Below are 22,655 nucleotides of genomic sequence, written 5' to 3' on the forward strand. Positions count from 1 at the left end.
CTAGTTGAACCATTTACAAACATATCCTACCAGTTTTTCTGTAGAATTTACGTATATAATCAAGGCTAGATTTAAGGGTGTCACAGTTGGTATCAGAGCCTATTGCTCCCGATGCACGTTTGTGCACCCCACTTAGAATCACTTGACCTTTAAATAATAAACTTGAGAGAAGGGTAGGATGGGTAGAATTAGGATTTTATGTGGTAGTCTGTTTGTGATTGCTAATTGTTAGGTACTAATTAATTTTTTCTTTTGTAAGATGGATCCGCCAAGAAGAATTGATGATGCTATCTTAATAGTTCTTACTCAAATTTTCCAAAACCAACAAAATCAGCAGAATCAACAAGCTCCTTCTCTTCCTCCTTCCCATTTCTCCCTAAAACTTCTTTTGTTTTTCTTTTGGTGCCTCTTTACCCTTTATTTCAGTCTCGTTGCCTATTCGTCTTTCTAATTCCTCTTCGCTCGCCTAGGTAACTATTCTTCTATTCTTTCTCCCGATTCATCCTTGGTTCGTTTTCTTCTTTTAATGAGGGTCCTTGAGGACACCTTCCTTTTATTCCGCTGGATAGTGCCCTCGGTCAAGAGAACCCGGTTTTGAGAGAATGTTTTTAACTGGGCCTCGTACGTTGGGGTGAGTGAATGTATCATTGGAGGGCGTGGACGAGTTGAGAAATTGATTGTTTAAGGTTTGAGTTGTATAGGAGAATATAACTTGGGATCCTTTGGTTAGTCTTGTTAGTTGTGTTTGATATGAGAGCCTAGTGAGTTGAGAAACACCTTGGGATTTGTGACTAATGAGAGCTTGTTTGTTATAAATGAGTGAGCATGGGTACTACCTTAGCACATAAGATGGCATGAACCTAAGCTACTTCATTTGAGAGTCTCGATATTTCTTGTGGAGAATTAAAGGTATGATAGTTAGCCCTAATCCTTGTAGGCCTTGAAAGGAATACAATAGGACATTGATGTTGCTTAATGGATTGGTATTGTACTTTGGGATTAATTAGTTTGTTAAACCTTTTAAGTTGACCAAATCTAGTATAGAGTAGCCTTGGTGACCTTTCGAAATTTGAGAACACGTGGTTGACCTTAGTAATTATATCTGGATTTGGGAATTATGGTGGAATGTTGTTCGATGTAGTTCGTGAGTTCAAGGATGTGATTCCAATTTATGGTATCGGAGACTAAAAGTATTAAGTGGTGAGATGATATACTTGGGGATGACATAGTAAGTGAAGTTCAAGGACGAGAATTGTAAAGAAGATACTTTGGGACATAGGGTGGTAACAAATGAATTTGTGTGGTGAATTGATTTTGGCTCTTAGAACCAATTGAGTTGAGGAATACCTACCATTGTGGAATCCTTGTTAGTCTTATAATTTGGTAGACTTTTGGGGCTTTGTTGAGCACCTTAGTGATGTAACCTTATCATATCGGTCATAAGCTTTGATGAGTGTTTAGTAAGCGGTAACCCTTTCATTGTGCCGCTTCTATTCTCCTTTCCTTCTCTTTAACGATCGTTGAACCTTGTCTTTATGCTAAATTTTACGTATTTTCTTCTTTCCCGAGATATCTTCTTAACTCGAATACCTCTTATTTTTGTCAACCGTTATCTTTACGGTCTGACTCCTTAGTTTCCTAACTTGTCAGATGCATGCACCCTTCAGAAACGTTTTACTGTTTCTCTATTCCGTTATCACTCCTTACCTCCTTAGTATAGTTGGTACCCTGTTGACCATGTTTACAGAGTTTGTAAGATGTGATTTGAGGATATAGGTTTGACTAAGTAGCCGAGTTTGGGTTGGGCTTCCATAATCATTTTGGATATGAGGGTTTGATAGTGTATATGTTATCATGTGGGAAATGTTAAATGTGGGATTATTTGTTGGTTTTAGAGGGTGATATTGATTACTACTTGAAGTATGTTATGAGAGTGAGAGTAAGCTACATTGTTGGGAAGTCTTAACACTTGTTTTGGTAACTAGAAAGGGTAATGGTTTGGTTGACACCAATTGTTGGGTTAAAGAACATAGTTTCACTTATGGTTTTAGGATCTTTGAGGAGATAAAGTGTTGTTACGATTAAGACCTTGTTCCTTGGGAATTTGGTGGTAAGTAAGTTTTAGGATATCAAATTTGAAAGAATACTCCTTGGGGATGTTGATGACCAGAATGGTTTGGTGATGTGATTTGGCATTCTAGTTGACTCTTGAGAGTTCTTGAGTTTAAAGAGACTTAGTGTTGAGAAGAATTTGTTAATCCTATAGTTTTATAGACCTTGAGGTCGCATTGAGTGCTTGAGATGATGAGACAATGTTGGAGCTGGGTGTAGTTCTGCTTTTGAGAATCCTTAATAAGTAAAAGGATAGAGAAACTTGAGATCCTATTGATTTTTCATAATTTGAGGTTGGTATGTTATTACCTTGTTTTGAAATGAGAACCTTGTGGAATTTTTGAGGAACCTTCTCTTGGAGTTTAGAGCATGGTATTGGGACTCTTGATTGAAGGTTTACTTTTTGAGGAACCCATAGTTGACACTAGTGGGATACAAATACAGCTTTGTTGGAAGTCTTGACCTTAGGCTTGTGAAAGTCGTTTCGGGATGTTTGAGAATTTGGAGCGTTGAGATCACACTTATAGTGAAATATCTTGTTCCAGGGAATATGTTAGGAAGAAGTAACATAAGCGATTGAGGAGACTCTTGGGAGTGATGTTGTTATTGGAGATATGAGTGTCTGGCGTTTCCTTGGTGTCTAATCTCCCTTCTTCCTTGATCATGAGCGTTACCGCTCATATCTCTCTTCCTTACATCATCATACTCCTCTCGTAAGTTTGATGTTGGTAACCTATGAAACTCTATCTTTGACATCCTTGTAATTATGACTTCAATTCTTACCCCATAAAATTCATCATAGCTCTTTTTGATTAGTTAAGCTTGAATCCTTTTAGCATACCTGCTCCTGTGATGTCTAAGTTACTTTTCACTTCGGGGAATTTCTAAATATTTCAAGCTACCAGTTTCGATTCATTCTTGAAAGTTTATGTCACTTCTGCAAACCTAACCTATTTTTAAGGATTTGAAAATGAAATTTTGATTTATTTCCGTAAGGTATTCCTTTTCCTTACTTTTGTTCCGAGTTACTAAGCCGTGTTTAAATCATAATTAGTAAAGATAGTATTCTTACTATAGAACTTTAAACTAAAAGTTTGAAAATGCTTTTATGATTTGCAATGGTTTTAACATTAGTGAATGTTAAATCTCGTTGTTGGTGACGTCCCCAATAATGGATTTTCTCATTTATTGGTGTAGAAATATTTTTATATCTTGATATGAATATGGATGTTCTTGTCTGATCAACAAGAGTATCATCGTTTCATTGAAAAGATACCTATATTTTCTTATAACTATAATTTCTCCTTCTAAGTTTCGAGGGCGAAACTTTTTAAAAGGAGGGGTGATTGTAACGCCCGTAAATTTCGGACCGTTAATATATTTCAGAAATAATTTATTAATCAAAATAAAAGTGATAATTAAGTATTTAAAGTAAAAATAATTTAAAGAAATATAATTTTATTATATTTTGAAGAAAAGTATTTATTTTGATAGTTTTGAAATGTTTAAAAATAGTTTAAACCGTGTAAAATCTTTTATTTCGAAATAAGGGAGTATCGGGGGGAAAATGACAATTTGTTTGAACGTTGGGTAAACGAATTTGGAAATGGGTCGTATGAATACTCAATTTTATTGTAATCTCGTGTTTAAAGACTTTGGACTTGACGGAATTTGCATTTGACTTACGGATTTAATTATTATTGAAACGAGTCAAAACCGACTCGTTAAAAATCCCGACTAAAAATCCCGCACGTACTTTTTTTCCTTTCCTTTCTCCTTTCACGCGCACCACCCCTTCCCCTTATTCTTTTTTTTTCTGATTTCCTCTATCTCCTTCTTCTTCCTTAAGTTTCAAACTCCATTTTATATAAAAACTCAAGCAAAATCGTCACAAAATCTTCATTTCTTGTCCGTTTTTCGCATAATTTACCTTTCCGGAATCCCCTCGCCACGATCTACAACTTAGTATGTTCTAATTTCAATTTTCATTAAGTTATTTTAAGACCAATTTTCGGAAATTCGGTTTTATATGCTTATTATTGTGTTTTAATTGTTTATTTAGGTGAAGGATTGGAAGACGAGTTCGGGGACTCGTATATTGTAGAGGATAGAGGTTATTTGTGGTTAGGCTTTCGGTTTTGAGGACTAATTGCTCATTTTCTAGCTTAAGGTAACATATTTCGAGTTACTCGACGAAAGATCGTCACATGTTTTTGATTTTTGTATGTTTGGTGAATTTTTGTTTGGGTAGTAATTTTTCACATGTTAAACTTAGTTGCATGCAAGCTTAATTTGTGCCTTTTGGTAGTTTAAATTATCAAAATTGAATTGGGGACGATTAATTAATTTTCAGACGGTCTTATAATGTATAAAAATGAAAAAAAAAGAAAGAAATGGTGCGGCAGCGGGCCCGCAGACAGCCGGCAGCAGGCCCACGGCAGCCCCGGCCGGTCTTGGGGTTGGCCCGGGTTGGTCCGTGCTTGTTTTGCGGTTTTTCGTACAATATTGGTCATTTCGGGTTAATTAATATTAGAATAGTATAAGTAACAAAAAGAGTAGTAATTTGAATTGAAGTATACTAGTAACAAAAATTATGTTAATGGAAAAAAATTGTGCTTATATTAATAGTTATCACATGTTAGGGTAGTTTACAAAAGGAAATTTGTAATTAATAGGCTCAAAATGAATTTTATAGCTATAATTGAAATGTTTTGTTGATTGTGCCGAAAACTGAGCCTTAGTCCCTGATGAGTTCAAATATTCACACCTTACATCCTCCTCTTCATCTACTTAACTTGGTATTATCATGGTGTACCAAGCACAAATCATGGGCAAAATGATAACTCAACATACTTCACCATTTTTCCAACAAAACTCCTCCATGTTTGAACTTTTGATTGCTTCTTTTTCATTGTTTGATTTGTGGGAGTAAAAGTGGGAATTATTTTGTAGGTGATTCCACATGATTGAGGTAATGATAGGGAAATAAGGTGTTTAGACAATTATGCAAAGAAGAGTGGTGATGTATGTAGTGATTGTGTCAAAAAGTGAGATTGGGAATAATGAGGCACAAGGGTTGCTTGAATAGGCTTGATAAGGAGCATTGGTGAAATTGTCAAGCATGATACTTTTTACTCTCAAGCAAGGACTTATCAAAAGATTTTAATAAATCACTTGCACCATTTTACAAACACCTTGTGTGCACTACTCAAATAGTTGAGTTTTACACACAAGTACAAATACTAGTAGGAAAAAAAACTAATAAAAGCATTAAAGAAGGAGTACGGGTTGCCTCCCGTAAAGCGCTTTTGGTTTCCGTCGTTTGCTCGACGCTTTTTCAAGCTTCTTCTATCAATGGTCAAGGGGGGAGCAACTTAATGCTCTTAGTAACCTATCAAACATGTTAGCCCACAAACAAGAAAAGTGACAATAATAGAAAGTCAATACATACCAAGCATGCACAGTGAAAATATATGCATAAGACAAGTGGTTCCTTGAGCTTTCATGTTCGAAAAACAAACTAATGTCACGATAAGACTCCTTAAAAGAAGGGTTAGACTTGGTAAAAACCAAGTAGGAGTGAAGGAACACACAAGGTTCTTTAGGAACTAGTATGGGTAGTTTTTCTTTGTGAGGCCAAACTTCAACAAGCATCTTGTTTTCTACCCTCTCAACATTCTCCTCAAAGTTCATACTTACTAACTTCTTACCCAAAGAAGGGTCATAACCAACATCCTTAAGAACCACAACTTTCTCGTTTTCTTCTAACTCCTCCATGGGTGGATTTGTGTCTAAATCTTGTAAGGTTCCCTCTAAATCACAAGACAAAACATACCCCAAGTCTTCTCCAACCATCCCATTAGTCATAGCAATATTCAAAGTGTCACCTCCACACAATTCATAGACGGTTTGAATAATAGGTTCAAATATCTCAAGAAAGCATAAAGAAGAAGACTTGTAAAATGGTTCAAATTGAGGAAAATTAAGAAAAGCCATTAAATCAAACAAGAGAGCAATATAAACTACTTAAACTAATCCTAATATTTACAAAAATTAGTTACACTACAAAGCACACAAAACACACAACTACTCTAAAAACACAATTAAAAACACCAACAAAACCGTTACCTTCCCCGGCAACGGCGCCAAAATTTGACACGCCTAAAATGTCGCACTAAAAGACGGCCAAATTAACAATTTATATACCACTAAACACACTAATTAGCACTAATTATAAACTAGTAAAATAGCAAGCAAGGGATCGAACCCAAGAGAAGATGGGTTTTGCAATAGTGAAATTAAAAGAGTAATTAGAATAATTAAGACAAAGTAACAACAATTATATAAAAAGGGGGGGTTTTTGGGTTGAGTTTCAAATGTAACAAAAGCAAGGAAATTCAAACAAGAGTGCAAAGCAAGTAATCAATCAAGAGTCTTAAAGATGGAAATTAATCAATTTGAGAAAGACTTAATCCGACCCAAAGTTTGGCACTTTAGTTGACAAAACCCCTTAATCAATCCTTTTAATCAATATTATTGTCCTATTAGTGAGATTAAATCTCCAAATTCCTTTAAATAGAAGCCAATCACAAGGAAATCACACTTAATAATTGACCCAACTTATCAATTCCTCTAGTGGAAATCACACACATAGATTCATTAACAAGAAGATAAAGCAATAGGAATCTAATAGGTGGAATTACTCACAATGAAATCACAATTAATGAGCAATTACAACTTAATCTCTCTAATGTTAATTAAACCAAGAAGAAATCACATTCATTAGTCTAATAACAAGTTGTTGCAACATGGGATTACAAGGAAATCACACTTAATAAACCCAACAACAATAAATTAAGGAACTTGGAAAGATTATGTAACAAGGAAATCACACTTAATCACAATAATCTAACAAGGATTCCAAAATTAAGCAATTAAACACAAGAGATTAAGAACAATAATAATAATTAAGGAAAGATTAGGGAGTCTTACAACCAAAGATTAAGCCTTTGAGTCGGATTAAGAATGGAGGATTAGTTCTCCATAATTAGATCTAAACCCAATTCAAAAAGATGAAATAATTCCCAAAATTACAACTTGATTAATTCAAAGAGACAAAGATCTTGAAAACCTAGAGACAATCATCTATATATAGTCTAGGTATGAAAGGGATTAATGGGCCATAACATGGTGCAAGCCCGTAATCAAAACATGATAAAACACGCTGAAATCCAGATATTTCGCACCGTGCGAAATATGGGTCCTGGAATTTCGCACGGTGCGAGTTCCCTGCTGGACAGCATTTTTTCCAAAGGCCATATCTCTCTCGTTACTTGGCCAAATGAGGCGTGTGACCTACCGTTGGAAAGCTAAGAACATAAGCTTTCACCTCCACTTACCCTTGCATCGATACGAGCTCTAGAACTCAAGATATACCCATTTGAAGTCAATCCTTATGCAAACGACGCTTCAAATCTTCAATTGCTTCATCCTTTCACTTTTTCATGTCTTAGCTAGTCTTCTTTCTTGCTTGTAAATGTTTTGTACCACGGTAGACTTCAAGACATGCCTTTGCTTCCGATCATTGCTCAAAAATCCATTACTAACCCGGCATTAAGAATATGGTAAATGTGACGTAAATCATGTGAAACCACGTCCCAATGCCGCTTTATTATGCATAAAATAAGCTAAATATATAGTAGAAAAACGAGCCTATCAGTCCCTTTGACTGATGCGATGTCAGTTAATTGAGTGATTGGTCAGCCGCAATTTGACCCGTACCTGTCGCAGGGCTGGGGTTGCGGGTAAAAATTCGGTTGAATGATTTAGATAATCGGCCTTTTTCTTGTTTTAGGCCATTTATTATATCTCTATTTCACATGTGTAATTAGTTGAATTTAAATAGTTTCTTATTTAGTTAGTTGAATTTTAATAGCTTCTTATTTTGTAGAAATGGCCCTAGTTTCCCCTAAAGCCTTTTATATTGTTATAATTGCTAGGATTGGAAATTAGTATTGAATTCTTATTGAGGAACTGTTGGGATTGTATGCTGTAAATAGACATTTATATAGCTTTCACATGATAGAATATTAGAATTTATGTTGGTAAGTAGGACTTTTTGCCCTCTTAAGGTTAAGTGGGTGTCTTACTTGACTTATGTGGTGAGTTTTGGGTGGTGTGGGCTAAAATATTCAAGCTGGGACTAGCTGTGACTAGGTCCTAGGTGAGTATTTCGGCCTTCATCATAGATAGGTCTTTATAGTCTCTGACGAGTATATGTTCACTGCTTGATAGCCTTTGTGTTCCTGACTAGTGGATGTTTATCCAAGTTGGGGCATGACCTCAGGTACTAATTTTGATAGTATGGGGTCAGCTTAAGTACTAGCCGACCCTTCGGTGGTGTCCTTAGGGTACTCACTTCACTTTGTTTTAAAAAAAAGTTGTGAGTCTTGGGTGCGGTGGTGTGTATCCGCATGTCTAGGTCTGCGCAGATTTTAGGCTAGGGTTGTGTTGTCTCTTGGCCATGTTTTCTTAATAGTAACCGCTGAGCCAAGATACCGGTTCGATTACCTTCCCTACCTCGTGATATAGACTTGAGTTACAAAGTGACTATTGACGGTGCTAAGAACTTATGCCTCTTTTGATATATTGCCCTTTCTTGTTTGATGATTCTATGAATCATAGAAGGTGAGATGCAAGCCGGCTATGGTTGATAGAGTTTGGATTACAATTTGTTATATGATTCACATGATAGTTAGTTGGGTCAGTTTAGGGGTCATTTGTTAAAATACATGATAAGTAAATGGTTTATCAAATTGTTTACATGTTACACTACATGTTACATTAATTTTGACGATTCGTGGCTGGGAGGACTCGAAGTTACTCCCCACTGAATTGTGGCTTTCGTGTTTGTATAAAATGCGATTGACAGGTTGTTGATGCTTTGTTTGGGGTCACAGACGGCTAGTGAGCAAGGAACCTTGGACCTAGTTTTGGCTATTCTATTAGTAAACCTTTTATACTTTTGGTTTGTATATAATTTGAAGGGACATATGTCTCCCTTTCTATTTTTGGTTTGTATCATTATATTTCCGCGTCTTAAGTTATGTATGTAAATTAGTTTATCAGTTGTTGCAGGGTTTTTGACACTCTTCTTGAGTTGGAATTGGTTGTGAATGCTTTAGTTAGAAAATTTTTGAAATTGCAGGTTTTTGGACTAGTTGAACCATTTACAAACATATCCTACCAGTTTTTCTGTAGAATTTACGTATATAATCAAGGCTAGATTTAAGGGTGTCACAGTGAATCTCTGTCAGTATTAGCTCCGCGTCGGCTGGGCCGACACATTTCAAGAGTGGTCTTATTACGGACCTTCTGTATAATTCTCCTTCGAACACCAAGTACCTGGCGGCGATCCTTCTTATCTTCTGAGACAGACTGCGGTCCTCCGGCAACTCATTTGTTAGTTTGTAATTCATTATCGGAGTCATCCACGTCGTCTCGGCTTCTATGTCGCCCACCATGCAGACTGTGTCAGTGATGCTTTTAGCATTCCTGATATCCACTAGCACGGTTCGGCTGACATTCTTGATGGTTGAACTGGCACGTTTTGAGAGAGCGTCGGCTCGGTTGTTCTCAGACCTGGGGACGCATTGGATTTGGAAAGATTTTAGTTTTGCTGTGTCAGCTTTTACCCTTTCCAGGTATCTTACCATCCCATCGTCTCGAGCCTCATACTCTCCTCTGATTTGGTTAGTCACCAATAGTGAGTCTGTCTTCAACACAATGTGTTCTGCTCCGGCAGCTCTAGCTAGCTCGACTCCAGTTATCACCGCCTCGTATTCGGATTCGTTGTTTGAGGCCGAGAAGGTAAATTTCAAGGCATACTCAAACTCGTCCCCGTTTGGGCTGATGATAAGGATGCCGGCTCCTGAGCTGTTCGTTGTGGAGGACCCGTCGGTGTATACTTCCCATACTCCGGGATTCGGTTCTTCTTTATATGTGCACTCGGCCAGGAATTCTGCAAGTGCCTGCCCTTTTATCGAGGGCCTCGGCTTGTATTGAATGCCGGCCGGATAGCTCTCTTTGCCCATTTGATGAGCTGCCGGATTTTTCGAATTTTTCCAATGCTTTCTCCAATGGTTGGTCGGTTAGGACCGTCACGGGATGTGCGTCGAAGTAAGGTTTAGTTTCCTTGCGGCAACGACGACAACAAAGGCTGCTTTTTCGATCAGTGGGTAATTTCATTTGGCGGCCAGCAGTGTATGGCTGATAAAGTAGATTGGGTGTTGCTGCTTGTCTTCTTCTCTGACGATTACGGCACTGACCGTGGCCGAGGTAACGGCTATGTATAGATATAGCGTCTCCCCAAAGATCGGCACGGACGGGGTTGGGAGAGTTTGAAGATGAGCTTTCGGTTGCCGAAAGCCGTGCTCTGTTCCTCCCCCAATCAAGTCTTTATTCCCCTTCAACACTTTGAAGAATGGGGTGCTCTTGTCGGCTGACCGAGAGATGAAACGGGCGAGAGCCGCCATCCTCCCGGTCAGCATCATAACCTCTTTTCGATTCCTCGGTTCCGATAGGTCCAGTATTGCTTGGACTTTCTCTGAATTGGCATCAATTCCCCTGGCACTGACAAGCACGCCGAGGAACTTACCTGCCCGGACACCGAAGTTGCATTTCATTGGATTAAGTTTCATCTTGTATTTCCTTAGTGAACAAAATGTTTCGCTCAAGTCGGCCAAGTGGTCGCTGTCAGACTTGCTTTTTACAATAGCATCGTCGACGTAAGCCTCGATGTTTCGCCCTTTTTGATCTTGAAACACTTTGTCCACCAACCTAGTGTAAGTTGCGCCAGCGTTTTTCAAACCGAACGGCATCATTTTATACATGTATGTGCCGTGTATGGTGATGAATGCACACTTAGGCATGTCTTCTTCGGCCATGAATACCTGATGGTACCCTGAGAAGGCGTCGAGCAGGCTCAGCATAGTGTAGCCTGCTGTTGCGTCTATTAAGCTATCTATTCGAGGCAAGGGATAGCAATCTTTGGGGCATGCTTTATTAAGATTTGTAAAATCAACACACATCCTCCACCCCCCTGATGACTTCTTGACCATTACAACATTTGCTAGCCACTCAGGGTAAGTACAAGGCATGATAAAGCCTGCTTCTAACAATTTATCTACTTCGGCCTTGATGGCCTCGTCTTTCTCGGCCGAGAAGTTCCTCATCTTCTGCTTGACAGGGCGAGCGTTGGAGAGCACGTTTAGCTTGTGAACGATGACCTCTCGGCTCTCGCCTGGCATCTCGGCGGCTGAGTACGCGAAGACGTCTTTGTTCTTCCTCAGCAGGTCTAGGAGACCGGCTCTGAACTTTGGCTCCAGGCCGACACCGACAGTTACGGTGCGTCCTGGGTCAATTTCTACTTGCTCGGTCTCGGCTCCTTCGACCATGCCGACGGTGTTGGTGCTCATCGGATCACCCTCCTGTTGTAAGGATGGGCTCTTCCCCTTCTCTGATTTCTTCGCCACTTTGAGGGATTGCATGTTACACCCTCCGCGGATATTTGGACATTGACAATTTCGTCTCCCTCGTCCTTTGAGACGAGCTTTTGTGCCTCCCCCCGGTCCGAGACATACATCAATGTCAGGGCCCGGATGGACATTACAGCATCGGCCTCGCTCAAAATAATCCGGCCTATCAGAACATTGTAAGCGGACGAACCATCAATAACCACGAACTCAGACCAGACATTCTTGGCCGCATCTGCTTGGCCGAACATCACCGGCAATCTGATTGACCCCAGGGGGACCAGGCCGGCCCCCGAGAAGCTGTATAGTGGGTTGGTGCAGGGGCTCAGGTCCTCAATCTTCAGACCAAGATTGAGGAAGCATTCCCTGAACATGATGTTCGTGTAGGCGCCTGTATCAATTAGGCACCTCTTAACCAAGTGGTTGGCTATGTCCAAGTGGACCACCGGTCGGGTCATTTGTGTGGGGCTACGACTCCTTCGTAGTCTTTCCTTCCTATGGTTATATCGGGGACGGTGGAAGCGGGGATCGCTGTGGTGGGCACAAAGTTGATGGCTTGGTAAAGCTCATTTAGGTGTCGTTTGTGCCCATTAGCTGACCCTCCATTCTCGTTTCCTCCGATGACAACCTGGATCACTCCCATCCTCTGGAATACTGATTTCTTCTTCGCCCCGTCGGAGCTCGTTTCCGGGGTCCCAGCTACGTACTTGCTGAGGGCCCCCTTTCGGATCAGCTCCTCGATGGCATTCTTCAGATGCCGACGCCGTTCGTCGGTCTTATGGCCGGGCTGGCCGTGGTAATCGCAAAATTGGCTTGTGTCTCCCTCCGCCTTCGTCTTGGGGGGTCTTGCCCACTTCTGCCCTTCATTCTTGCTCAGGGCGAAGACCTCGGCCGGTGATTTAACCAGGGGGGTGAGACTGTTGTACCTCCTCGGGGTGTAAGGTCCCGAACTCCCCCCGGCGCCCGCCGAGTTCTGTTTTCCGTTAAATTTCTCAGGTCGTGACCTATTATTGTCACGACGTCCTTCATCTCTGTTATCCCGGCGGCTGCTCCTCTCTGGGTGCCCAGCTTCGTTGTGGCCTACCCAGGTCTTGTGGTAATCCTCCACCTTTACGGCTTGGTCGGCCATCTTTCTGGCGGAGTCCAGGTTGAGGTCCGCGCACTTGATCAGCTCATTTTTGAGCTCGCCTTTCGGGAGGACTTTCATCAGTGCGAAGGCCGCCAGCTCGGTGTTCAGCTCACGGATCTGCTGAGCTTTTGCGTCGAACCTCTTCACATAGCTTCGTAGAGACTCGTCCTCCCCCTGTCGGATAGTGAGGAGATCCGATGTCTCCACGGCCCTCCTCTTGTTGCAGGCGTACTGGGCTACGAAGTTATCCCTTAGGTCGGCGTAGCAGTATACCGAACCATTAGGCAGCCCCTTGTACCAACTCTGGGCCTTCCCATGCAGGGTTGTCGGGAAGACTCGGCACCATACCTCATTAGGCTGCTCCCATACTGACATGTAAGACTCGAAAGCCTCGGCGTGGTCGGTTGGGTCACTCTCCCCTTTGTATGATAGGGCCGACAGCTTCAGTTTAGTCGGTACGGAGACGTTGAGGACATAGGCACTTAGGGGCTGTCTGACCACGTGTCGAATGACACGTGGCGATCGGCTCCTCGCGGCTCTAGTTCGGCTTCCCTCCCCGTGGCGGGAAGGGCTTCTTGTTCTCCGACTTTGGAAAGTCGGGCTTCTTTCTTCACTTCTTCGGGGGTGGCCTCGTTGGTGCCGTGGCGACGCTGTCCTCCCGCGAGTGTGGGAAGGACTTTGGTCTGACACTGACAACACGGGCACCGATGGCGTTTTGGTACGCCCAACCTCTTGCATCGCTCCGGTTAGGTTTTTCGGAGTCACCTTAGGGTGCGCTGCTGTAACCGTCGTTACGACGGGGGTTAGCGGCGTACTACCCATCAGGTCCAGGAATAGTTTCAGTTTGGCTGCATCGACCACATGTCCCATGACAGTGATTTGGTCGGCGGGCAGCGGCGTTTCTATCTCTTTCGGCATCCCGTACCTCGGTTCAGTGAACCGGCCGGTGGGGGACTGCCCTATCCCAGAATTAGGGACCGCGTCATCCTGGTAGAATGCGGTTTCGTCACTCACAATTACTTCTGGTTGTTTTGACATCTTCTTAGCTTTTTGGGTGGGTTTTTGTTTTGTGTTTTTAAGGGATTTGATTAGCTTTTAGTATCAATCTTCCCCACAGACGGCGCCAATTATTCCGGGTGTAATTACGGAGCAGTGTTGTTACCACGTAAGCTTTGTTGAACGATGACTTTGCTTGACTCTTCCTTTCGGCCTCTCCACGTAAGCTTTGTTGAACGATGGCTTTGCTGTTTTTTATCTTTGACCTTGCTCAATATGTTGACTCGGTCAGCGGGTGCAGAATATGCCCCATCACCCTCCCCGCCTACCTCAAACATAAAACTAACAAACTCTAATGGATAAACTAACAAATTTATCAGTACTTGGCTTTTTATTATTCCTCAATGTAATTCTTGGAAAATGTTACGGTATTATACCGTAAACGTAATAATATAATTATGATATAATTAATATCTTCTAGCTCGTTGTAGGACTAGGTTTTAGACACTATATAGAGTGTCTTTTATTATAATTATCGGATCACGAATTTAATAATACAACGATTACTCTATGCAATTCTCCCCTAGTGATTCTAATAGTAATTGATGTGCAGAGGCATCAAAGCTCACCCATTTAAGAGGGCGATTTAAGAGACGGAAGTAACAGCTCAAATATGAAAGGCCACACGTATTTATAAGTTTTGACATTGTCACTAGCGTTTACTGGTGCTCTCTTAATGGACCGCCATTCGCCAATCGAATACATTACATAGATAAATAGGTCAAGTAGATTTAAAAGATGAGGCTAAGAGCCTCTACATCGGAAAAACAAGGCTAAGAGCCTCTACATCGAGAATAACAGCATAGCAGAAAATAACATTAACATCAAAATAAAGGAAGATAAATAAATTTAACATTGCTAACTGCAACCGCATGCCATTAAGTTTGACGATCCTACTCTGCCCGTGCCCTCTTCCTCAAGAAGACAGTAGACAGCACAGTGTCAGCGACCTCAAAGGACGCTTTCAGCATCGCCAGTCCCTGTAAAAATACAAAACAAAACAATAAAAACCCATTGTTAGACCAATCTTAATGATCGTCACATATAAGGAATAAAATGTACGCAACCTTACCTCAGTAAAACCGACTTGAACCTCTTTCTCAGACAATGCAGTAACATCCTTGACATTAAACTTGTTCATGAGGGTAATACCAGAGATTGTAGACATTGGTTTGACCTCTAGATTATCCATAACCATGTATGTAACCACCCCTTTCACATATCCCCCTACTGTATTATTGCTGGTTGTCGCAATATCGACAACACTCTTTGCTGGAACATACGTTATCTCACTGCTTATCCTGCTATGACAACTAGGACAAATTGCATTAGGATCATGACTCACATATTGAGAATGAGACCCACACCTATAAATCGCGTTGCCAGCTGGACCATCATTAAGTTCCAATAAGGGAACATTAACAGCAGTTTTCGGTTTCAACACAGCATCTTTATTGAGATTGGCCTGAAAGTAGTCAGAACTAAGCGACTCGACACTCTTATAAAGAGATCCAACTGACCCTACCATGCCACTCTCATTCAGGAGTTTCACGACAGTTCCGACTGGCAGTGACAGGATATGAAACAGGAAATCGACAAAATCTTTTCCGGCTTCCGCAAACAGAACTTTGTTTGCCTTACTGTCAACCAATAGTTTCAAACTCAACTTTGTCTCTGCCATTTTGAAATACAGATGGATTTGATTATGAAAATTAAGCATGCAATGTGACATATATATATATATTGAGTGACAGGAGAGTAACTATTGGGTGAATTGGAAGCGGTGTAGTTCATAGTTGAGTTTCCATGCAATTGTGAGGTTGGAAATAGTACGTAGCATTATTATTCCTCGGAGATTTTTAACAGTCTGTTAATTGTGGAGTTTGTTCTATGTTTTGAGCATTGTAAATTGTAAAACAGTAATTCTTTGCTTTTACTTCAATCTTTGACCGGTGTGTATTGTATGCCACACTCAAATTCCTATCCAATCTTGTTGATCTTTGTGTCGACCAATAACTTAAGCAATACTTGGGTAGTCGTCATAATTAGACAGCGTGAAAAGACAATTTCAAAAATCTACAGATAAAATATCTTGTTGAAGTCACGACCAACGTATCCCTGTTCCCCCTATATACTTTCGAGTGTTGATGAAACGGAAGCCCTAAAAGAGAGTTGTTCTTGAACTATTTATAAATAAATCAAGTACTTCAGTAATCAGTACTTAGTTTTTTATTCTTCTTCAATGGTAATTTAAGTGCAGAGGCAGGAAAGGACACCCATTTAAGAGGACAATCCAAGAGACGGAAATAAATTAATGTAAATATGCAGAATGAAGTATAACCAATTCAAAGTTCACTTCATAATTTCCTCTAAAAAAAAGTTCACTTCATAACAGCAAATATATGAAAGGCCACGGGACTGAAACCGATGAGGCGGAGAGATTTCAAATTGAAAATTAACGTTGATAGATAGATAGATAAATAGACCGGGAACTGAAATTACATTCAGACCAGGCTGAGAGCCTCTAGATTGGTAGTAATAGCATAGCGGAAAAAATAAAGAAATTCCTTGTTTGATCCTACACCACTTCATTCCTTGTTGCTGAGGAAGACAGTAGTCAGCACTGAGTCGTTGACCTCAAAAGACGCTTTCAGCATCGCCAGTCCCTGTAAAACCAATAACGAAAACATCATTTACCAATGTGACGAAAACACACTACTGCTTCTCTGATTAAAAAAGAAGATTGAAATTACCTCAGTAAAGCCGAGTTGAACCTTTTTCTCAACAAGTGAAGAATAATCTTTGATATTGAACTTGTCCATGACAGAAATTCCGGACATAGTAGACAGAGGTTTGACCTCTAAATTATCCATAACCATAAAAATAATCCCCTCTTTCACATATCCACCAGTTGTTTTAGTATTGGGAGGCGGAACATATGTTAACTGACTTTGTATCTCTTCTTCGCAATCAGGACAAATTGAACTAGGTTCATGACTCCAATATTCAACACAGGAACCACACGTATAAATCTTACGACTGGCGGTGGCTGGAACATCATTCAGTTCCAGCAATGGAATGTTAACAACAGCATTAGCATTAGGTTTCAACAAGACATCTTTGTTTACATTGGCCTGAAAATATTCAGAGCTAAGCGACTCGACACTGTTATAAAGTGAACTAATAGAACAAGCCGTGCCACTCTGATTCAACAGCTTTACCGCAGTTCCGAATGGTAGAGACAGGATATGAAACAGGAAATCTACAAAATCTTTTCCGGCTTCCGCAAACAGGACTTTGTTTGCCTTACTGTCAATTACCAATGTCAAACTCAACTTTGTTTCTGCCATCAATCAAATCAAATCTGATTTAATTTGTTATAAGTGTAAGGTTTTATAAAAAGATTGAATTGAATGTATTGATGAATTTACAAGGGTTGCAACCTAGCTTATATACTATTACAAAGATTGAAGAAGAAGAAGAAAGCTATGAACATATTTACCTAAAAGCAAGAGACTAAAATACGGAAATAATGAGAATTAGGAAATTGAAAATATTAACAAAAATATACACAATACAATTCTTTATCTATAAAAGTTGAAGCCAATAAAGCTCCCCTATTGGTCCATGGTTTTAAAGATTAAAAAGAAAAAAAAATTAAGGTAGGATCCCCAATGTTTATCCTACACATTTAATTACCCTCTCTCCTATATTTCACTTGATTTGCTTTTTTTTTTTTCTTCTTTTCAAACTACTGAGTTTACGATATTTTAATTTTAGTTTAAACTTTTTTAATAATTACATATTATACATATATATTTTCCTAAAATGTTAGGAATACATCTGAATGAAAACAATTTAAAAAATTACAAAATGAATAAAATTACAAATTATTTGTATTGATTTTCTTATTGATATGTAACCAAATAACTTTTATATACAAAAAAAAAATGCAATTCTCGATAAGAATTAAAGCACATTCATATAATTATAATTTATAATGTTAAAAAATATAAAAAATTTAGCAAAATTTGAAGAAGATTCATATAATTATAATGTTAAAAAAAAAGACACGTGGTAAAAATTTTAATGATTATAAAAAAGTACCAGCACTAATTTTCTTATCTTAAAAAAACCACAAGTCTTACAAAGCATTATTATGAGACAAAAACATTTATTTATAATCAGACATCAACAATATCATATTTACAATTTCAAAGATACGGTTTCATTACTTAGATGAAATTATTGTTTAAGAAAACAATTGAAATTGAATGAATTATTATAAATACAAGTTATTGTGATTTATAAATTGGTAAAAAAAAAAAATTTGGTACAAGCAATTATGAATTTAACATTTAAATAAAGAAGCTCAATTCATTATATGTGGTTACAATAATAAATAAGAGGCCCGATTAAATTCAATACCGTCTCTATGGACAAATTATATTATTATGATATTGAACACTTAACATCTGTTGTTACGACCCATGCATTTTTTTGCGCGGGTGTAAAACTAGTTAGGAATTATTCTCGTTAGGTTGTAACCAGTAGCTAATTTCCTAATTCTCGTTATGTCCACATTCTAACTATTATAATTACGGTGTATATATAATACTACGAAAGATCTTTTAATATCGATAACCAAATATATTATATGCTAGAAAATCACAATAGTATTCTCTAAGATATATCACGATACCGTATTTCCTAATATTATAAATATGTCGATATCTCGACATATCCCGATATCACGATACCGTACTTCATAATATCTCAACATATCCGATATCTCATAACACTCCATGCGTCATATTTGTGATACATGAATGATTGGTGCATAACTGCGCATGTGCTAAAAAAAAATTCTTTTAAAAGATAATGATGAAAGCTTGATTAATTCTTTATTTTATATATAAGGAAAAATTCATGCTTTTAATATCGTACTCCGTATAAGGGTTTTCATCTATGGTTGACCGATAACTTTTTTTTTTTTTTTTTTTTTTGTCAGATTGAAAAAGGGTAACTTATAGTACCCCAAGAATTACAGAACAAGTTAGTCGACTAAGTTGCACTAGAAGCCCAACTAGTAAATCTAGTGCAATAAAGCGAAACTTAAAGATTACATAAACATAAACATGAATTAAAATTACAACAACACAAACTGAAGTAACGAGGGCAAGATGATGAAGAATAGGTTGACCGATAACTTTTGATATTCGTTTTTATTTGCTTATGGTTATTGACTTATTGTGATGCTTGCATGCAATTATGAAAGTTTTTATTTTTAAATTTTAACGCTTGCTTATGTACTCTATGTTTACAATTCCTTTATTTTGTAGAACCTACGGGTAGTATAAATGTTTCATCTTTTCATCTTGGATATCTTTCACTATTATTCCGTCGTCGGCAGTTCTTAATCCACCTTACAATGGTAGTGAAATAATTCCACAAAATCAAATACTTCAACCTAGCAATGCAATTTCAACACATAACATCCATGGTATTATTATTGGAGGCATCATTGGTTGTTCAGTACTTGTTTTTGTTACTCTTCTTGCTTTGTTAGGATGCAGAGCAAAATCATCGACGACAACTAGGGGGGCTAACCGGTCTAGGCCATCCTCACCGTCAGATCTTTGTCGACGTTTCTCGTTGACCCAGATAAGGGTCGCCACTCGTGACTTCGATCAGAACTCAATCATAGCCATGTTAGTACGATTGTTAAAGGTAGTTTTGGGTATGTATTTGGATTCCGAGTGTTTAGGTATTTTTACCCAAGTCGATTAATTAGGTTCAATGTAGTCTTACTCGTTGGTTGATTGTATGATCGTGCGTATGTCAATAAGTAAATAGAAAAATAAAGCGCGTAATGTAAATTGACACGTAAGATTTGGTGACGCGGAAAACCCAATGTGGGAACAACCGCGGGAGGGACGGTACCCTGCCAAGTATTGCACTATATGAATAGGAGGATGATTACAATTGTGGCACAAAGCTAATCCCGCTGGCCCTAGGCGTCAGGCCTGCAAGATCCTGGACGAACGTATATTTGAGTATAATATGTCGAGGTGTGATCTTGAATGTGGATGTGTGAATACGGGTGTGTTGAATGTCCTTCTTGATTTGCTTCCTTGGCTATTTATAGGATAAGAACCCTAGATATGTCCTACTTTGAATATGGAAAGGAAATATAATTTCCATAAGAACTCTTTCCATACTTGGCCGCCTTTCCCAATTCTCCCTGATCTCCCTAACTTCTCCCTAACTTCTATTTCCTTAGTCCGGACGCCTTCTATGATGGGCTCCTGATCTCCCTTTAGGTCGTTCCCCCTTTCTCCATCCGCGGGCTTCCTTCCTCCTTATCACTCCTTCCATAACTTTTATTTTATTAAGTGGGCCTCCTTTGTTGTGCTAATTTTAGCCCAAACAGTTTGCCCCAAATTTCTTGTGAAGTACGCTTCTAGATATCGAGCAAGGAATTTACGTAATCGAATGCTAAAAACCCTAAGCCGTCTTTTACACTCCTTCCCATGCAATCCATCATGTCAGCCGCCCTACTCCTCTTTTCTCGCACCCAACTCCCTCTCTCCTCTTTATAACTCCAACCTCCACCTCCCACTTTTCATTAATCATTTCAAAAAATACTCTTCTCTCTTAAACCCTCAACCTTCCTTCTTTTTATCTTTGCCGGCTTCACTGTTCCTCTTCCTCGTCTTCTTCATCAGGTAATCCACCCTCTTTTCTTCTTTTAATTTTCGTTTTCTCCCTCCACCATGGGCAAAACTCGTCAATCCTCCACACCTTCTGACCGTAATCTCGACCCCACTTTTCCTTCTCGAGGACTTTTTAAGCACCCCCACGACTGTGACTCGCCTTGATCGCGGCCGATATTCCCACGATCAAGAATCTGCTTGGTCTTGGTGATGGGGTGGACATTGCCATTCTGAACCGGACAAAGCCGACGCCCTCCGTCCGGGGTGGGTTAGTTTTTACCTGTACCCATTTAGATACGGCCTCCGTTTTCCTTTTCCTAAACTCGTTCAAGACTTCATCTTCACCAACAACTTTGCCATGGCACAAATTTCTCGCTTGCCATTTGGAGAGTTCTTCTCTATTCTCTTGCCGCCGCCGAATCTTGTAATCTGTCACTCGGGCGACCTAGCCCATATGTACAACATCGATCCCAGGGCAGGGGTCAATTCTCATTCCGGGGCCGTGAAGAGGCTCCCTTCAGACACGTGTCAAAATCCCGTGATGAGAAATGGTTTGAGGACTTCTTCTACGTGAGGAAGGACTCCATCCGACCTCCTCCCGATTATATTTTCGAGAAATGGGTTCTAACTTCGAGTAAGTAGCCTTCCCCGTCACCGATTTATTTTATCTTGCCGCTTACTAGCTTACTTCATCGTCTTCGTGCAAGCCCCCGTGACCTTACCCGTATTGGTGCCAAGATCCCCGCTGCGACAAAGCAAACTTCAACATCTCTCGAATGCGAGAGAAAGTTCCCGCACCCGCTTCCTGGTTTTTCACCGCTTCCTCCTCCAATCCTCCTCGCCGGCTCACAAGTATGTCTTCCGGTAAGGCTTCTACAGCCGTTTTAATTTGCATCTTTGTTTCGCCGATGTTTTAAGCATTCTCGTAAATCGAGATCGTATATGCTTGCAGGTTCAAAAGTTGATCAATTGGAAATCATCCTCCAAAGTGCCAAAAGAAAGAGACCTTATGCCCGCCCCGATGTGGCCTCTCGCCTCCAAGAGGAGTGCTCCTGCCGCCTCCTTCCGACTCCTCCCACGTTTCCGATTCTGCACGCACGTGAGCCCTTGGAGGTCGACCCGTTATCTCGACATCCGCCTACTTCTCCTGCCAGTCCTCGTGCTTCGTCCAGCGGAGACATTATTGCTCATTTCCCAGAGGGCTTTGGGAATGTGGACAAGGTGTCGTCTTGGCCGAGATTGACCAAATTTGCTCTTCCCTCCCGTTGAGGAGACGTTTTCGGAGTTCTCCCCAGAGGAGATGGTTGAGAATGACGTGCACAATGCCTTCATGGTAAATATTCTTCGTCCTCTACCTGTTTGTCTTCTCTTGTTTAGATTTTATCTTTCAACTTTCTTGCTGACTTCGATTTTTCCCCGCCCCAGACCCTCCAACTGCACTCTACAACAGAAAATGATCAACATAGTGCGGACCACTAGCCGTGCTACCAGCGTCAAGAACCAGGAGTCAAGGGGACTATTGCGATTTGGCGCAGAGCGGGCCGATCGAAGGAGCGAGTGGTGGAGTCAAGACCGAGCTTCTTTGTCACCAAGAAGAAGTCAAGGAGGGGGTCGATTAGGCGCTCGCACTCAGGCGGTGTGCAACACTTTTTCCGACTCCCTCAAGCGCTCTGATGAGAAAATCAGTGAGCTGATCTCCCTGGCCACCAACGTTGTTGCCTATGCTACCTGGCGGGGAAAGATCGGCGGGATGCGTCTTTGCCCTCGTGGAGGCTCCTACCCAGCAGGCTATAGAGGAAAAGGAGAAGCAGCTGGAGATGCTCTACCCCCACCCAACCTGATTTGAGTGTACTGATGCCTGAAGTTGGGGAGGTGAATTCTCCTGCGCTGGCTGAGCAAGCTTTGGGGATGGCGCCGAATGTCCCGGTGACGCCGCCGACGGAGCTCGGGAGGCTATGGCAGCTGAGGATGTGCAAGCTGGTGCGGCACCTGAAACGGGAGGTCAGCAGGCAGAGGAGATGCCAGAGGTGGAGGTCATTAATGTGACCGATAATTAAGTATTTTTATGTTTCGATGAACTTTTTGGCAGTCTGGAACAGAGGTGGCGGT

General features: G+C 40.3%; 2 protein-coding genes and 1 long non-coding RNA gene across 3 annotated transcripts; 1 reads left to right on the forward strand and 2 right to left on the reverse strand.

Annotated features, from left to right (window-relative positions):
* The first annotated feature begins 3,942 nt into the window (after positions 1–3,942).
* On the forward strand, positions 3,943–9,283 carry LOC141615353 (uncharacterized). The gene is made up of 3 exons (XR_012529816.1): positions 3,943–4,077; positions 4,175–4,282; positions 9,044–9,283. It is a non-coding gene; the product is annotated as an uncharacterized LOC141615353 (long non-coding RNA).
* Positions 9,284–14,723: 5,440 nt separating this feature from the next.
* LOC141614713 (uncharacterized) lies at positions 14,724–15,511 on the reverse strand. Its single transcript, XM_074433459.1, has 2 exons — positions 14,903–15,511; positions 14,724–14,810 (listed from the first exon to the last, which is right to left on the reverse strand). The coding sequence occupies exons 1-2, from the start codon at positions 15,509–15,511 to the stop codon at positions 14,724–14,726; spliced, it is 696 nt and encodes a 231-aa protein (XP_074289560.1).
* A 737-nt stretch (positions 15,512–16,248) lies between these two features.
* Positions 16,249–17,287, reverse strand: LOC141615354 (uncharacterized). Its single transcript, XM_074433744.1, has 2 exons — positions 16,584–17,287; positions 16,249–16,496 (listed from the first exon to the last, which is right to left on the reverse strand). The coding sequence occupies exons 1-2, from the start codon at positions 17,178–17,180 to the stop codon at positions 16,419–16,421; spliced, it is 675 nt and encodes a 224-aa protein (XP_074289845.1). The 5' UTR covers positions 17,181–17,287; the 3' UTR covers positions 16,249–16,418.
* Between the last annotated feature and the right edge of the window lie 5,368 nt (positions 17,288–22,655).

The sequence above is a fragment of the Silene latifolia genome, chromosome 11 (assembly GCF_048544455.1).
Source record: "Silene latifolia isolate original U9 population chromosome 11, ASM4854445v1, whole genome shotgun sequence".
Lineage (NCBI taxonomy): Eukaryota > Viridiplantae > Streptophyta > Magnoliopsida > Caryophyllales > Caryophyllaceae > Silene > Silene latifolia.

Excerpts from the sequence above, each read along its gene's own strand:
- LOC141614713 (XM_074433459.1), bottom strand. The coding sequence starts at position 15,511 with ATGGCAGAGACAAAGTTGAGTTTGAAACTATTGGTTGACAGTAAGGCA. Across the intron at positions 14,811-14,902 it reads TTCAAGTCGGTTTTACTGAG|GGACTGGCGATGCTGAAAGC; the intron begins GTAAGGTTGCGT and ends GTATTTTTACAG.
- LOC141615354 (XM_074433744.1), bottom strand. The coding sequence starts at position 17,180 with ATGGCAGAAACAAAGTTGAGTTTGACATTGGTAATTGACAGTAAGGCA. Across the intron at positions 16,497-16,583 it reads TTCAACTCGGCTTTACTGAG|GGACTGGCGATGCTGAAAGC; the intron begins GTAATTTCAATC and ends TTGGTTTTACAG.